This window comes from Electrophorus electricus, chromosome 16, assembly GCF_041902795.1.
Source record: "Electrophorus electricus isolate QZ-2024a chromosome 16, ASM4190279v1, whole genome shotgun sequence".
In the NCBI taxonomy this organism is placed as follows: domain Eukaryota; kingdom Metazoa; phylum Chordata; class Actinopteri; order Gymnotiformes; family Gymnotidae; genus Electrophorus; species Electrophorus electricus.
Genome location: NC_137512.1, coordinates 6,147,898 through 6,166,363, shown reverse-complemented (window position 1 = coordinate 6,166,363; position 18,466 = coordinate 6,147,898). Strand labels below are relative to the sequence as shown.

The window sequence follows — 18,466 nt, the reverse complement described above, 5'->3', positions numbered from 1 at the left end:
CAGTTCAAAGCTTACAAATAACTAAGACCATTAATTAAATTATGTAAAAAATCTTCCTGGGATATTCCTGGGATAGGAGACACTTAATACCTGTTCTTTGGCTGACTTCATGAAATGGTAAAGAGAACATGTCTTCCAGGCACATTGAAGCTTTCTGCTGGTGGGTTGTTCAGGCTAACTTCCTCCCTTAAATTAAGGTGCTAATAGCTCAGTTTGTGGGTAATATTCAACTCGCTAAATGTGAGTGAGTGAGGCAGCGCCACAGTGTGCCTTGCATCTATTTGAATACCATAACATTTGAACACTAGTCAGCAACCGTAAAAATTATACTGAGATACCAACACAAAGATTAAATCTTGGCATAATCAAACCATGTTAGTGGCACCACATTGGTTTATAAATGTTCTGTTAAATTTCAGTGCAAACTAATGGTTTTAGCCAGGGACCAAAGACAGTTTCTATATCCTTCTGTTCAGTTAATGGTTTCTTTTTTCGGTGTCATATAAAATCAAATACATTATATATATATATATATATATATATATATATATATATATATATATATATATATATATATATATATATATGTGTGTGTGTGTGTGTGTGTGTGTGTGTGTGTGTGTGTGTGTGTGTGTGTGTGTGTGTGTGTGTGTATATATATATATATATATATATACATGTATACAATACATATCAGAACAAAAATATGAAATTGTAAATTGTTTTCACATTTATAGAATTTGGGTCACACTTTATTTTAATTCTGGACACTGGTTTACTATAGATACAAGACATTCTTACAGCAAAAATGGAAATGTTCTTAAATGTTCTTATCATCATTTTTGTTAGTAAAATCCAAAATTAGTATTATTTTCACGTTACTACTGAGTAGTAGTATTTTTTAGATTGCTTATTGAAATAACGTACCGAAGTAGAAAACAAATCCATTTTTACATAAAGGTCTGACCTTTATTCCACATAATTGCAAAGTTTACAGTGAAATTCTAAATGACCCTATATAGTAATAGCAAGGAATGCACTCTACTATAATTATGTCATACAGAATTAACATTTTATCATGAACTTGGTGACTACCGGGTGAGTGGGGATTTGAATCTGATTTGAAAAATGTATGTTAAGACTATTTATAACATAAAAACAAAAACAAAGGCTATATAATTAAAAAAAACAGAATACATATGTAAGAGTGAAACTGTTCAAAAATAACAATTTCCAGCTTGCATGCACAACACAATCACCTCTGCATTTTCTTTATTTACACACACACACAGAGAGAGAGAGAGAGAGAGAGAGAGAGAGAGAGAGAGAGAGAGAGAGAGAGAGAGAGAGAGAGAGAGAGAGATCTATCTACATGCCTAGAACTTTAAAACTCTCATGGACTTTTCTACTTCTACTTTTTCAGATATGAACTGGCTACTCCTACTACCACTAATTCAGAAGCACTTTGCTTTCACAGCTGATGAAGGACCTCTGACCCAAAGGAAACCACAATTTTTAATATCTCTCTCTCTCTCTCTCTCTCTCTCTCTCTCTCTCTATATATATATATATATATATATATATATATATATATATATATATATATATATATATGCAAACTGCAAAGTTCTTATAGAAATATATATTGCTCAGAGCATTATTTTATTTTATATTTTCTTGGGAAGAAATCTTAGGAAAGACTTAAAAAATCTTAATAAATTCCTTTTTAAAATACATTTTAGAATGAGTTAGAATGAGTTCTAAAATGTGAACATTCTGTAAGAAGAACAGTGTATTCGCAGAAGTCAGAACAACATACAAGACCATCTTATTCTTTTGAGACAGGTCGGTAGGGCATACACCTAGTTTGGGGTTTTGGGACCGCTTTCTGCTGATGCAAAAGCCGTGAGCTCAGTCCTGCTCCAGACCTCTAAAAGCCAGTGATCTTCAGTCTAAGTCAACGCACCGATGCCTGTACTGGAATACAGCGAGAAATGTGGTACATTGTCAAACTCCCAGACAGTAAACAAGCGCCTTGTCAAGATTTGTATACTTTATTGTACATTGCTTTTTTACAATCCTGACACTTAAGAATTTCAAACAGCAATCTTGCCACGCACATACCAGACACTTCTATTCCCTGTTCTCTTGCTTTGTACAAACCGAAGAACGGCAACGGGAGGCCAGGATTTACACATTTTTATTACGCATTTTCTGGGCCTTTTGCGAGACGATCAAAGACGATTTACAGCCTAACGGAGACTCTTGTAGTCCGACTCAGGCGAAGGGGCGCGTACATGAGAGTGCGCCGAGCTAGAGAGGCGTGGCGTGCCCGTCAATATCCTGGCCTGTGCAACGGAACCTGGACGCCCCGCGGTGTCCACAAACGACCTGCAGCCGATCGTTTCTCTGTAGAAGGAAGAGCACACACGCTTTCGCTCTCCTGATTCCGCAAAGTATCGTTGTACACACCGGTGGTAAGTGTTTATAATCTGACATTTTGTGTATCATAGAGATTGCGAGATGGAGTCAATACAGTTCATTCCCTGCGTGTTTGGACTGATGTAGTGTATCGGGTATGGCGGTCTCAGCATGCGAAGCGGGTAAATTCATGATGCACTATACTATGTAAACAATGTAAAATGCAATGGTATTTTGGTTTTGTTTCGTAGTATGTACTAAACGTTAGTTGAGCCCAATGTTTTGAAGTACAGTTTCAAGTCCTGTATCAACCCGGGCCTTACTACAGTGCTCATGAAAAGATGTGCTCATAATCTTTCCATGATTTGGGGACATCTTTTTGAAACTGGCATCGAAGTGACCAGACTATAACATTCAAAAAGTGAAAGTATTTTGTTTTGCATTTTCATGCCAGTTTCGGGCTTCGGGGCCTACGATCCTACGTCTTTATCTAACCCTATATACAACAAGAGAAGCTTTGCCTTGTACTACACTTTCCATTGATACTTTCTGGTCTTCTTGGCTGTGTGTTACTTAACTAGCTGACTACACGGTGCTCAATGTGTTGCTATCTAGCTAGCCTAGCCTAGCCTAGCTAGCCTGTTACTGCCACTACCACTTTGTGAGCTAGCCTAGCTATCACGGCACCAGGCCTGCTACTGCCAATGCCACCCCGAGAAATCCATTATGAAACGCTATGGTGGTTTTAATCTGTAACAGCAAGCATATGATCCATAACTATAGAGAATAAAGGTTTTCTTTTTATGGTTACTTGAACTCGGTTAGCAGAATTTTACTGCTAGCTGGCTAGGTAATGTCTTTTGGCATTGAGTTTCAAAAGTGAGCTAGTGTGAGCTACGCCACTCTTTCCACTTGATGTTTTTCCATTTGCTTTTTTATCTTGACTTATTTGCAGTGTATTGGAGGAGCCTGCGCATTTTTATCATTTTCACCCCGTGTAGGGAACTTCTGTTACTTTGGCGCGTTTTGAGGAGTTGATAATGACTTAAAATTAAGGATAACCTAAGTCAAAATATTTTACATATAGAATCTATATCTTAAAACGCAGTATTTAATTAACTAATATAACTACGTGCATGTTTACAATTATTTATATAGGCCTATATATTGGATCTGTGCTTTACCCCAAGGTAACTTAAACACCTTCGTTTAAAGTCAAATCTGTTCCCGTTTCATTGATTGATTATGATGGGGTGTTTTTTGTTTTTAAGATTTAAGTTTGTTTTAAATAGACATCCTCTGTTATGATTTAATACTTGAGGTCCTTCACTTGTAATACTAAACACGAACAGGCCTGTGCTACTCTGGTATAGGTGTTGAGTATCTTATTTAAAATTGTCCCTTTTGGATTTCTATAAACCTTTTATATGCATTTATTATGGGAGTATCCTGTTTACCATAGTACACAGTCAATACTAATGTACTTTTAGTAATTTACAGAAGTACTATGTATCAATACACTGTAAAGTGTTTAATTATGGTGCAACAAATCAAAAACGTGACTTGTATGGCTTGGTTTCCACATTACAAATTGCTCTTTTGCTGGTACTACACACGCTACGACCACAGTCGTGCAAACACCTCCGTAAATAAGATACTAAGATAATAATAACCCTTGCCCACCCTTCTGTATGGTGCTGTCACTGGCAGCATCAGTCTCTCTTGTAGTTGGAGGTGTCCAGTAGAGTGGAAGAAGCCATGTCAGGGCAACGGAAAGGTGCAGTGGGGCGTCTGAGAAAGTGTGCCTTCTGTAGAACTAACCGAGAGAAGGAGTGTGGCCAGCTTCTAGTATCAGACAACCAGAGGGTGGCAGCCCACCACAAATGTATGGTGAGTGAACCGTATGCCAGCAGATGTGTTCAATGGACAGAAGAAAAAAAAAAAAAAGCCCACTTTCAGAAATGGTTGTAACAGAACTTGTACTTGATTTATAGTTGTGTTTGTCAGGCTGGTTGACCAGTCTTAGTCAATAAACTGAAATTATCTTGCAGTGTGACAGTTATTTACTCATGTAATTTTCAGATTTTAAAAATATTAATTAATGAATTTACTCTACAGCTTTTCTCATCTGCCCTGGTGACCTCTCATTCAGACAGTGAAAACATTGGGGGATTTTCTGTTGAGGATGTGAAGAAGGAGATCAAAAGAGGAAACAAATTGGCAAGTATCGAGCCACTGTCTCTGTAAATCACTCTCAGTATCTGGCAGGATCGGGCTGAGACTTGCGCATTACTGTGATGATGCGCAGAGCTCATGTTGATCTGCCCTTCCCTGTGCGTGCTCGTCCCCCGTACAGATGTGCTCTTCTTGCCACCGGCCCGGGGCTACCATAGGCTGCGATGTAAAGACGTGTCGGCGGACGTACCACTACTACTGTGCCCTATGGGACAAGGCACAGACCAAGGAGAACCCCTCCCAGGGAATTTACCTGTAAACACAATGATGGTTCCCATTGTACATTTCCTTGTGTTTTTCACAATTGTTGATTCTGATGCGTAGCACGGGCCGTTGTGGTTATTGGAATTTTTAGAAATTTCTCTGTGTTCTTTTGTAGAGTTTACTGTCGTAAGCATCGCGACGCCTCCCAAGAAGCCAGCGATGGTGATATGTTCCTGCTGGTTTAATTTTAGTTAGTTATAGATTGGTTTTACTTGTGCTAAATGTTTTAACTGTACGCGCACTCTGTTAGAGGAGCAAGGAGTCGCAGCCAACGATTCCGATTCCTCCCCGCCAAGGAACAGAGGAAGGGGGAGGTTTGAGAAGAGCCGAATCCGAGCCGTGTCTCGTGGCCAATCGGACGACGCCCGCTCGACCTCGTCGCAAGGGCTGGATGAAATGGAAAGCTCCTCAAATGTAAAACATGCATATGTATTTGTGCTTATTCTCTTTTCTAGTTATTGTCTAATTATGAGAACATCTTTCATCATCTTTTTTGTGTTGCATGTGCTAGAAGCAGATAGCTTAGTCGTAGACGTTCTGTTTGGTGTGTTTACCGTAGCGGGACCGGTCCCCTCTGAGGGGCAGCCTGAGTGAGTCAGGGCTTCGTTGTGGTTTCTGCCATGCTGGCGATGAAGAGAATCAGACACGTGGTGTGCTGCATTCTGACAATGCGAAAAAGGTCGCCGCCCACTACAAATGCATGGTGAGTCACTCCATACTTGGCAAACACATTTCAGCAAATGCAGTGAATTGCTAGTGACCTTTAGGTCTCATATCGGACCACACAGATTTTTGCAAATTTAATAGAAATGCTGACATTAAATCTTTTAAACCCTACCGAAGAAATGAACCACTATAATTATGAACTTGTGACTTACTATATTTAAAGTTCAGGGACGTTGGTCTGTATGTACATTTTTATCTTAGATTAGTAAATGTACCCAAAAGCCTTTTGACGTTTCTGAACGTTCTTAATTTCTTACACTTTACCTCTTTTCTGACAGCTTTTCTCTTCGGGAACTGTCCAGCTCACTACAACCTCACGTGCAGAATTTGGGAACTTTGACATTAAAACAGTCATTCAGGAAATAAAGAGAGGAAAAAGAATGGTGAGTTATTTCACGAACCGATTAAAGTTGGAACACCTTTGCTGACTTGGTGTCAAAGCCTTTATAACTTAATCAGATATGTACTTTAAACATATTAATGCAAGTCGGTTTACAGTTATGTAGCATGTAGGAAGCTTTCAATAAACAGCTGTATAATAAACTGCATCTGTTGCATGTAGGCATAGTGGATTTAGGGTTATTAACCTGTAATGTGTTTAAATGTTGTTCACACAGGGTTTAAACCAGTTTAATTTGTGTTGCTAATATTGAGGATTTATTTCAGAAATGCACCCTGTGTGGCCAGCTTGGAGCCACCATTGGCTGTGAGATAAAAGCCTGCGTGAAAACCTACCATTATCACTGTGGCCTGCAGGACAAGGCCAAATACATAGAGAACATGGCCCGAGGCATATACAAGTAAGCTGTTGATCGTGCCTTTTTCTTTTAGGAAAGCACGACATGGTGTGCGCCAGTGATCAAAGCCTCAATTTAACACTAGGTGGCATCAAAACATTTGATTTCACTTCATAGTTATGACTAAGACATGTGTCCTTAACATGGGACGTTGCAGTTATTGGACTTTTGCTGTGGAGTATTGTTTTCACAAATCAAGTTTAGCCTTAGTCTTGAAGATATTTACACAATTCTTCCTGGTCTGTTCACGTGACAACTGTCACGTACACATTCTGCTTTTTAGCTCCTGACGCTGCCAGACACATAATGTGATGTTAGAGCCTCTGTCACTGGTACATCTACTGTGACTCTTTTTTTCCCCCTTTAACAGACTGTACTGTAAGAATCACAGTGGAAATGAGGAACGGGATGAAGAGGATGAGGAAAGGGAGAGTCGGAGTCGCGAGAGGGCTGCCAGCAACCATGAGGGAACGTCTTCTCCATCCCAAGTCAATGGCAACTAGGTGAGATGATGATGACGTTGCCAAACAGTTTACATTGTGCAGGGTCACTTCCTTTTTTACCTGTGGAAGCTTTAGATTCTAGGTCACATGACAGGAAATGGTATCTTGAAACTTAGAATGGTGACAGCTGGTATTACACCACATTAAGAAGAATATATACTGCCTGGCCAAAAAAAAAAAGGTCACACACTCTAATATTTCGTTGGACCGCCTTTAGGTTTGATTACGGCACACGTTCGCTGTGGCATCGTTTCCACAAGCTTCTGCAATGTCAACATTTATTTTCTGTGCAGAGTTGCATTAATTTTTCCCCCGAGATCTTGTATTGATGATGGGAGATTTGGACCACTGCGCAAAGTCTTCTCCAGCACATCCCAAAGATTCTCAATGGGGTTCAGGTCTGGACTCTGGCAGCCAATCCATCTGTAAAAATGATGTCTCATGCTCCCTGAAACACTCTTTCACAATTTAAGCCCAATGAATCCTGGCATTGTCATCTTGGAATATGCCTGTGCTATCAGGGAAGAAAAAATCCATTGATGGAATAACCTGGTCATTCAGTATATTCAGGTAGTCAGCTGACCTCATTCTGTGGCCACATAACGTTGCTGAACCTAGACCTGACCAACTGCAGCAACCCCAGATCAAAGCAGTACCCCCACAGGCTCGTATGGTAGGCACTAGGCATGATGTGTGCATCACTTCAGCCACTCTTCTTACCCTGATGCACCCATCACTCTGGAACAGGGTAAATCTGGACTCATCAGACATGACCTTCTTCCATTGCTTCAGAGTCCAATCTTTATGCTTCCTAGCAAATTGAAGCCATTTTTGCCGGTTAGCTTCACTAACAAGTGGTTTTCTTAAGGCTGTGCAGCTGTTTAGTCCCAATCCCTTGAGTTCCCGTTGCATTGTGCATGTGGAAATGCTCTTACTTTCACTATTAAACATACCCCTGAGTTTTACTGTTGTTTTTCTATGTTTTTTTTCACCACACGTTTAAGCAATCGCTGCTTACGATCATTCAAGATTTTTTTCTGACAACATTCCTTCCTCAAAGATGTTTCCCCACTGTCCTTCCACTTTTTAATAATGTGTTGGACAGTTCTTAACCTGAATTTAGTAGTTTCAGCAATCTCCTTAGATGTTTTCTCTGCTTGATGCATGCCAATAATTTGACCCTTCTGAAACAGATTAGCATCTTTTTCACGATCACAGGATGTGTCTTTTTCAACATGGTTGTTTAACAAATGAGAAGCTACTCACTGCATCAGTTAGGGTTAAATAACTTGTCGCCATCTGAAACAATCACCCATGCAGTAATTATCCAATGGGAGGCTCTTACCTATTTGCTTAGTTAAATCCAAGTGGTGACTTTTTTTTTTTTTTTTTTTTTTTGGCCAGGCAGTGTACAATAATTGATATTACTGATGATGATGATGATGATGATTTTTGTCTTTTACAGATGGTGAAAGAAGATGAGCAGGAGAAAAGAACAAGATATTTTTGTATTGTGCTCATTTAGAACTTAGGGGCCAGCTCACAATATCGACACTTGCGATTTTCTCCTCATTGCCAGAAAATCCATAACCATGGACAACCGGCCATACATTTCTATGCCTTTTTCTCAATATTTCGTGAACATTAAGAATGAAACTGGAGAGTCCAGCGAGTACCAAAATCCCACTGAACTGTAAGATGGGTTTGAGAACAGATTGAGCCAAGTCCTAAATCTAAAACAAACAAATAACAAAATCCCTTTTGGATGGAGAATCCCCATTAACAGTGTAATTTGGTCCAGGACTGGACTGAATCTGTGTCTGAAAAACTGTCAGTACATTTTTAAGATGTGAGCCATTGTACCTCTGAACCACTGGACCAATGGATGTTTTCTCTGTCCAGTTTCTTTCTTCACAAACTGCTTTCACCAGACCCATTTTTTGAGACTTCTGCCTGATTGTTTCTACTGTCTCTTCCAAATCAAGAAGTTTAATAAGCCTGTTGCTGTAATTCTCTGTCAGAGAATTGACATTTATCTTTACCTCTTACTTTGTCTTGTATCATGTATTATATTTTACTACTGTATTATAATCATGAGTAATGTTGAATATCTGTGGCTTCCTTTATAGGCTTTAGTCAGGATTAAAGATCAGTGACTAGCATGCACTTTTTCTTTATGCCATCTCATGTCGTCATTCCTTCGTGGACTATGAAACGTAGGAAGTGTGGGTTGCGGTATGTTGGATCATTTTAAATGAAGAAAGACTTGTTTCTGTTTTCTACTAAGACTTGTGCAATGCAAATGTACCAGTGAGGGAGCATATTGAAACAGTCTCAATCAGTAGTACACTGCTATCAACTGTATTGGATTCATATTGTTAACCGTAAAGTTGAGATACTGTACTTGGCATTGGTACACAAACAGAGGGATCAGCTCTTTGGTCTAGTACTCAAACAATACACTATATATGAATCACCCTTTTTAATATTAAGAAAATTGTCTTGGGATCTGAACTAAACTAATTTTGGATGCTTTTACATTTGCAATACTGTCATTAACATCTTAGAGTTGTACTCTCAGCGTTTCATTAAGTCAAAAACGTCATCACTTTCTTCCTATGGACGATACCTTGTTCATTCTACAACTCAAGTCGGCTCCATGACCTAAATTCGTACGTAATCCAAACTACCTACGAATAATTCTTGAAGGCGCTTAATTAGTAATTAGGGACATAGGATACGATGCAACTTTAATTACTCAAAAATAATCTTTACTTTTCAGTACTATAGCGGCGGCTGGACCTCGAGCACGTTCGCCAAAGGGACGCTTTTATTTGTAAGTAGGCGGTCCTTCCGTTTCACTGAACACTGATTGGTCGTCAGACTTGCAAGTGCGCGCAACAATCTGCCGCAGGAGAAAACCTGCGCAGGTGAAGAGGGCAGCTCAGCAGCAGTCGTCCATCCCGCTCCGTCGCGACGACTTTTGCAATCGTGCGGACATGGCGACCTCCAGCTCCTGCGTCGTGGTATGTATTGCCTTTTATGGCGCCGTACACCGGAGTCCGCCAGGAAGCAGGCTCCTCACGTGCCTACCTTTCGCAATACTGCAGTGAACGGTTTAAGCGAATGCTGTATAATCTAAGACGATAACTACGACTTTGCTACTGTTACCAAATGCTTCCGAAACGGACAGCCTATTGTTTTACGTTTATGGGGTTTTGTTTTATGGGGGTTGCTAGGTTAGCTTGGCCGTCGCTTTTCATGCGGTAGGGCCTCGGCATGCGTGTAGGGCCAAGCACATGCAAAGCGTTTTCATCCCTTCAGGCGTGTCGGCAGCGAAAACAAGGACGCTGTGTGGTCAATAAATTAACGTTTTTATTCAAACAGATTCGGGGCGTAGCCCTTCTGTTAACCGGCTTATATAAAGCTATGTCCATTTCCTTCCATATAGTAAAACTATAGGCGATTTAGGCCTATAGTTGATGGAGTGGTGGACGTGATTATTCTGTTTAGCGCCATATGAAATCTGTTTAGCAATACAATGAGCTACTAAAGTGGACTAACTGGCGTGTGTTTAGAATTTGCAAGCTGATATCGGAAATCATTTTAAACACATACCAAATAGTTAATTGTCAACAAGCAGCATATGTCTTTACTTTTGAATTGACAACCTTTTAAAGAATATATAAACCCGGTTTAAACTCATTGAAAAGGGCCGGTGGCAACTCCTGTGTGGGGTTTTATAGAATAGAAAGCCATTCTCTCTCTGAACGCTGATAACCTACATAATGAGAATTCGTAGGCAAAATAGTATCATGCTCAAATCACATCTATTTTCATAATTAAATTAGTATTACTGTTAGTATTGTTTGCTGTTGTTGTTGATTTTTGTTTACGTGACTGCGCAAGCAAGATTATAAGATTTGAATCAAGTGGCATCACCCTTGATGACGTCACTGTTGCGAATACATGTCACTTTAGGACTTTGGCTCTCATGGTAAAGCTGGCAAATAATAAAAATACTTCACCCAAAAGAACCGAAAGACCTACCAAGCTCACAAGGAGAGGCATGTGACAGCCATGTGAGCTAAAACATTTAATTTTATTAACTTTAAAAAAAAAAAAAAAAGATGTCAATTATGTACCGAGTTTAAAAACTCCAACACTATCAAAAAGACAGTTCTGTACTCTGAAGTCCAGAGGTCTAAAATACAAGAGACGCGACCTCCCCCTCAGCAAACAGAGATAACTTTAGTATTGGTTTACTGGCTGGAGGCAGCTCCAGACCGACTGATATGATGTGCTGGTTTTTTAGATTGTGGGTATGGAATACAAAAATTTGAATATGACAGTGTCATTTCTCAACATTCTTAAGACCCCATGACCCTGAGGTAAACAGCAGCAAGGGTGTATGCTCTGTCAGTGCCTTCTGATAATTTGACATTTTAGTGTAACAGGAGTTTAGGAAAAACCAACAGAGAATTCTCAGTGAACCTATTCTAGATTCATTTATTAACTATAGTCCCTCCTTTTGCCTTAATTGTGAAGAAATGATGATTTCATGGTATCCAAGTCAAATATTGGAAGCACAAGCATGCATTAGAATAATCAGATATTTAAAAAAAAAAAAAATACTTTGAGACATTGGTAGTTATGTAGAAACCTGTGTAGTTTTTAAAAAAAATTTGAATCTCTTACTGCAGTTACTCATCTGAAATTCTCTCTCTCATTTGTGGGTATAATTACACACAGAAGAAGAACGCACAATGTCAACTTTTGAATCATTTCATTATAGGGCAGTGTGGGTCAATAGGAAGTGTTTGAGGGCCGGACTGATAGCAGTATTGCAAATGTTTAAAAGTTTGGTAAAGGGTCGTATAGTGCTAGATTTTGTGTTATTCTGCTATGAATGACCTGACTACTTTTGAAAATATTTGGGGTTACAATGATGTTTTGTGCTCTGTGAAAAATGGAGTGGCTTTTGTTAATTTTATTTTATTTTTTGAGTTAAATCTTTCTTCTTCTTTTTTTATTGTAAAGTGGGTTTGTATATCGTAATTCATTAATAAAGTTTATCGGAAAATCTCACTCTTTGCCTCTGTGTGTGTGTATGTGTGTGTGTGTGTGTGTGTGTGTGTCTCTCATTTTTATATATAATCTCTTTCTCTCACACAAACACACACAGTATAATTAATATAACATTCTATATGTTTAATATAAGGTCAGAAGAGATGCGAGACATTCTACATAGTCTGGAAAGTTTCACAGTGGAATGAATGTGACCTTGCTTCCTGTTTTCAGTTGTCTTTGACATTGTATTGCCATATAGGGAATGGAAATGACATTAACCTCCATCCACTGAATTTTGAAGGGAATTTTTTTCAGTTACTGTGTTCTGAACAAGTTAGAATGATGAATTAGAATATTCAAATTGTTCCTGACTTGAGCTAGCTAGTTAAGTGTGGGATAGCTAGCTGTGAATTTGTGGAAAATGCTAGTCTTTAAAGTCACATGGTTAATGGAATCGGTCCTAAAGTGACGAGGAAGATCTCACAAACATTGTATTAGTTTTCTGTAGCTGCAGCCAACAGTGTAAGGCACACCAAAAGATTTGTAAGAGCTCCTATAGTTATTTCTTTATTTATTTCATAATTTCAAAAAGGGGAAATAAAAGGTTTACTAGTTCATTCGCTTTTCAAATAATGGTTATGCACTGAAAGTTACGTGCATGAATGAAATATAACAACATTAACTAAAGCTCCTAAATTAAGTTTCAGTCCTTGTAGCTGACAACTCGTTGTGAAATTAGTTAGGTGTGTCCGTATGGTTGTGGAGCTGGAGTAACTGTTGGCTATTGGTGTGCTTTTGCTTCTGCATTTACTTGTATATGTTCCCTCAAATGTCCTTGGAATAGCTATGTAGGCTGTGTAGCTACTGTGTATCTTGAATGAAAACTCCACAGGGGCTGAGTGACATTAGATGAATGAATGCCAGGGCTCACTGTTGTGCTACTGTCCTCTATGAATGCCTCCTGCTACAGAACAGCTGTGGGTTAACCATCTCTGTATTGTTTGTTTGTTTTTTGTGATCCGTCTGTGGCTGTTTTAACTAGAAATTATTTGTGTGTTTCAGATAAGTGATGAGGAACAGGGTTATGACCTGGACCTCTTTTGCATACCAAAACACTATGCAGATGATCTGGAACGTGTCTATATTCCACATGGGCTCATCTTGGACAGGTAACAGGCAAGCCCCTACTTTTCCTTTAACCCTGGATTCTGTCCTTTCGAACCCCACCAAGCCTTTTATATCTGCCAAGGGGAGCTTGAGTGCTTTAAATGACCTTCGTGAGACATGTTGTCTGAGTAGAGACGCGGAAATTGATACCATGTTGATTTGAGAGTAAGTGGATCTGAGCAGCCTCTCTCAAACCTAACTCCTGCAGGACTGAGCGTCTGGCCAGGGAGATCATGAAGAATATGGGAGGCCACCACATTGTGGCCCTCTGCGTGCTCAAAGGAGGCTACAAGTTCTTCGCAGACCTACTCGATTACATCAAAGCACTTAACCGCAACAGTGACCGTTCCATTCCTTTGACTGTGGACTTCATTCGCCTTAAGAGCTATCAAGTAACAAAACAAATCCATTTAATTTTAAATGATACTCATCCACATTTGTTGGATTTGCTCTTGGTTAGAGTTAATATTTGCATGCAAATGTCACAGCTTTAGTTGAATATCTTAACTTTGCAAAAATCGTGCCGCACTCAATAGCTTGAAGCTATTCATCAGGGCAGCAGTTATTTCCTCCAAAAATCGGTTATGTGGTTAATTGTTCAAAGCGTCTTTTGATTTTGGCTTTATTTCTGTGCCTGCCCTGTGCAAGTGAGCCCTCACAGATGTGCTTATGTTGAGAGTACAGCAAAGATGCATTGTCCAAGTCTTACTTGATTTTCAATTGGTTTAAAGTCATTATCATGCTAAAAGACTGAGGAGAGGTTTAGGATGCAAACTTATGGTCCTCTAGCTGTCTCGCAGAATTTGGATACCCTTTTGCAAAATTGTATTGCTATTATTTATTGTAATGTTTTCATATACAAATAAACACATACTATCTTACATATGTTTAGGTGACCTAAAACAGTGTTATTCATATTTTAATTTTTAGACATTGTGTGGCTGGATGTATGTTACGAATTCACTATTATATATCAGTTTATGTATATGGATTTTTCACTTGTTACCTTTTATTTGTGGGGTTTACAGAATGACCAGTCGACTGGTGAGATTAAAGTGATTGGTGGAGATGATTTATCTACACTCACAGGGAAGGTAGGCATCCATCTGGAGAAATTACTCATGACTGACACTCATCATTACTGTGTGTTATTACAACAATGTAGTTTTAAGACCAAGTCCCTTAATTTCACTGTTTTTAACTCAATATTTTCAAAGTTCATAGTTTCATATTCCATCAGAGAGTGTGCCTAAAGTGTAAGTACTAACATGATTTTGCTCCTTTTTTTCATGTTTCAAGAATGTCTTGATTGTGGAGGTATGATTGCATTTATTACACATGAAATAGCTGATGATGTCTTAAATTACCAGGTTTGTAAATGGAATTTGTCTTTAAAAGAAACTTGTATTTTAAAGGACATCATCGATACTGGGAAGACAATGAAAACATTGTTAGAACTCCTCAAGCAATACAACCCAAAAATGGTCAAGGTGGCCAGGTAAGGATGAATACAGGTATAATAAACTGGGGACAAAGCCACTTTAGTAAGGGTGTGTATGTATGTAGCCCTTGCACATGGCCAACAGTGCACAATTATCTTTTCTTCTACAAAACACCCCTCTGATGTGGGAATCAGTTAATGTAGAACTTTTCCCCCTTCTAACACCCCACCCCCAGTTTGCTTGTGAAGAGGACACCAAGGAGTGTTGGCTACAGACCAGACTGTAAGTATATAACATTTAGAATATTCAATTTTAATTTGTACATTGTGTGCACAATTATTAGGCAAGCTGTATTTTTGAGGATTCATTTTATAATTGAACAACTACAGTGCTCTCGGTCAATCCAAAATGTAAATAAACCTCAAACCTGAATATTTAAGAAAGTAAAAGTGAGGTTTTGGCTTTCTTAGGAGAATATCTGTGTGCAGAATTATCGGGCAACTATTAGTGTGCAGAATTGTTATGCAACTAAATGAAAAACACATTTTCCCATCACACTTGTTTATTTTAATCTGTTAAAGTGAGAATAATGAACAACTCAATTTACAAATACATTTCTGACCTTAAAAAAAAAAAACAAAAAAAAAACAGTCCAACATAGCCACCCTTCTTTTCAATCAGTCATAAGCCTTCCATTCATGGAGTCTGTTTCTTAATCTGTTGACGATCAACTTTTTGTGCAGCAGCAACCACAGCCTCCCAGACACTGTTCAGAGAGCTGTACTGTTTTTCTTCACTGTAAAGCTCCCATTTAAGAAGGGCTCTCAAGTCCCACATGGAGGCCGTGTCATTATTTTTTCATCTTTAAGGCCTTTACTAGCTAGCAAGTACGCAGTGGAGTACTTCAATGCATGCGATGGAGCATTGTCCTGCATAAAATCATGGTCTTCTTGAAAGATGCAGACTTTTTCCTGTACCACTGCTTGAAGGAAGTGTCTTCTAAAACCTAGCAGTAGATTTGGGAGTTGATTTTGACTCCATCTTCAATGTGAAAAGGTCCAGCTAGTCATCTTTAATACCAGCCCATAGCAGTACCCCACCTCCGCCTTGCTGACGTCTGAGTCGACGTGGAGCTCTGTGCCCGTTACTGATCCAGCCACGGGCCCGTCCATCTGGTCCATCAGGAGTCACTCTCATCTCATCGGCCCATGAAACCTTTGAAAAATCTGTCTTCACATTTTTCTTGGCCCAGTCTTGACATTTCACCTTACGTGTCTTGTTCAGTGGTGGTCGGGTTTCTGTCTTCCCTCTCTAGAATACCTTCCTCACGGCCCAATATCTTAGCAATTCTAAGCATGCTGCATCCCTCTGAAAGACTTTTTACAATTTTTAGCTTTTCTGAGTCACTTCAAACTCTCTTTTTGGCCCATTTTGCCTGAGGAAAAGAAGCTGCCTAATTAATTATGCACACCTTGGGTGTTGATTTCCTTAGGCCACACCCTCCCTCATTACACAAATACACATCATCTGATATGCTTAAATCCAATAAGAATTCATGTTTATACTGCTTGGAGTTGGAAAATCTGCATAAAATAATATGGTAAAAATACTCTCTTGCCTAATAAATGTGTAATGTGTGTAGGTTAAATTATGCATAATTTCTGTATAGTATCCTTAAGGACATGGCTAAGATGAGTTGCTTTTTCGTTGCTGATGTTTTATAATACTTTGTAAATCTAGCTAATGTTATATACTGATTTCTACCAAACATGCTATAGCATGATTAAATTAGCACACACACATTGCAATGTTTTTTTTTTCTCAATAGAAAAGTGGTACCCAGTAATTTTCAGTTCATCTTTGGTAGGAACTTGTACCTAGTGTGTTGTGTTATGTACAGACTGCATCTTGGCCAACTAGAGAAGTAAAGTAAAAAAAAATTGACTGCTTTTTCTTACCCTTTTTCTCTAGTTGTAGGATTTGAGGTCCCTGACAAATTTGTGGTGGGATATGCACTAGATTACAATGAGTACTTTAGAGATTTAAATGTAAGTCATCGTTTCCGAAACTAAAGCACAATCACTTCACATAATAAGCGAACATTCTATTCATGCTATTCACAAACGAAATCACACATACTAAGCAAATTGAAATCATTCTATTTGGTTTCCCCTTGTCTGCTTTTCAGCATATCTGCGTCATCAGTGAAACAGGAAAAGAGAAGTATAAAGCATGAGGTGGCCTGAACGCCCTGCCCCCCCCTAGTTATGTATAATTTTTATTGATGTCCGTTTTATATCTGGTCTGTATTTCACAAGTGCAGCTCACCTCACATTTGCTCAGCTTTCTCCCCAACGGCTAAAACATATGTGTGACCAAAAGTCAAATTTGGTTTGAGTGCATTTGGATAAAATATAACCAAAATGTAATCTTGGGGTGGAGGCTTAATTGTTTAATTTATATTATTTAAATTGTGTGTGTGATAAATATTGCCAGACATGCTTAGATTAAAGATTTCATTAAGCACATTATGGGAACACCTCGCCAAACCTCTTATTATTTGCTGCTTTAATAGGATAAATTTCAAGTGTTTGCTGAATGAACAATTTATTGCCAAACATTTACATCGTGTACATTTACATTTGAGGTCTAATGTGATTTGCATTCATAATTAATTTGGATACATCTCAAGGTTAAGCAGGGATAATTATGGATACAGAGAAGTTTAATTTTTTTATTTAATGACTGTTACACATTGTTGTGAACTGTAATTGTATTCATTTTGCCTTCTGTTTGTCTGCTTACTGCAGTTTTGTAACAGTACTGCAGCTTAAATAAATTTAGTTTTGTTAAGAGGGGGGAAATGTCACGGTTACTTGTATGCTGTCATATAGCCACAAAAACACAATCTCACCTTTGCTTTAACAAACACTGGTGTATAAGTGTGATAAGATCTCATACTTTCTCAATTTAGCAATGTTAATACTAGCTTTACAATTAGCCTTAGACATAACGAGCAAACTGTCTCTGCGGCAACAGATTATTCCAAGTGGTGTTGAGGCTTCAAGTGTATACTTTTAACTGCACTTCCCAAGCCCCCACGTGTAAGGAGACAGTGGAAAGTAAATCATGTGATCATGTAGTAGACCACTGTATTAGAGAGGCCTGAGGCAGTCACATTAAAAATGTATTGCACTGAATGTAATGTCATGTGATATTTAAGATCTTATAAATTGGATTTCTTTTGGTTTAGCAATAGAATTTATTTTTCAAAACTGCTTGTTTCAAAAAGAAACTTCCAAGAAGCTTTTAACAGTGGTCATGGGCTCACTGTGGTAATATTCCTGAGTGTAGGTCATATGCTACACAAATGGCTCACGGCGGTATTGAATGCAGTTAAACCTAATTTCTTTTTAGTCCCCAATGATAAGATTACTTTATGTAATGCTGCATACCCACAACTTTAATAGGTTTTGAATAAAATATAAAGATTACAGTAGGCCACTGTGTTTAATTATTGTTTACTTATAATGATTCTGCCCAAATGTAAATAGATCACTTATGGGGAAAAAAGTAAATGATCAGACTTATGTAAACAGCATTTCTCTAATTGTTTTCCCACTTTATCATACTTCATAGATATCACAATTCACAGGTTTCTTTTTTAAAACGAGAGCTTTGTTGAGACTTGAGTTCAAGATTGCAGTTCAATATTGCACTGGTAGGCCTTACTAGAGCAGAACTGTAACACTGGATACTGCATCATTCAACTCCAGTATTGACGTGCTGCTATATCACAGCTCACAGACATGCCTCCAGGCTGGCAATTATTTGCGTGTGT

The 18,466-nt window shown here is 38.6% G+C and overlaps 2 protein-coding genes across 2 annotated transcripts; both read left to right on the top strand.

The window, feature by feature from the left end:
- Positions 1-2,318: 2,318 nt before the first annotated feature.
- Positions 2,319-9,123, top strand: phf6 (PHD finger protein 6). The gene is made up of 11 exons (XM_027013052.3): positions 2,319-2,477; positions 4,132-4,311; positions 4,540-4,641; positions 4,778-4,911; positions 5,036-5,082; positions 5,171-5,334; positions 5,480-5,623; positions 5,925-6,029; positions 6,313-6,446; positions 6,814-6,946; positions 8,412-9,123. The coding sequence occupies exons 2-10, from the start codon at positions 4,180-4,182 to the stop codon at positions 6,944-6,946; spliced, it is 1,095 nt and encodes a 364-aa protein (XP_026868853.1). The 5' UTR covers positions 2,319-2,477; positions 4,132-4,179; the 3' UTR covers positions 8,412-9,123.
- Positions 9,124-9,813: 690 nt separating this feature from the next.
- On the top strand, positions 9,814-17,825 carry hprt1 (hypoxanthine phosphoribosyltransferase 1). Its single transcript, XM_035532375.2, has 9 exons — positions 9,814-9,972; positions 13,079-13,185; positions 13,392-13,575; positions 14,212-14,277; positions 14,483-14,500; positions 14,599-14,681; positions 14,861-14,907; positions 16,597-16,673; positions 16,814-17,825. Exons 1-9 carry the CDS (start codon positions 9,946-9,948, stop codon positions 16,859-16,861), a joined length of 657 nt encoding a protein of 218 aa, XP_035388268.2. The 5' UTR covers positions 9,814-9,945; the 3' UTR covers positions 16,862-17,825.
- Positions 17,826-18,466: the final 641 nt, after the last annotated feature.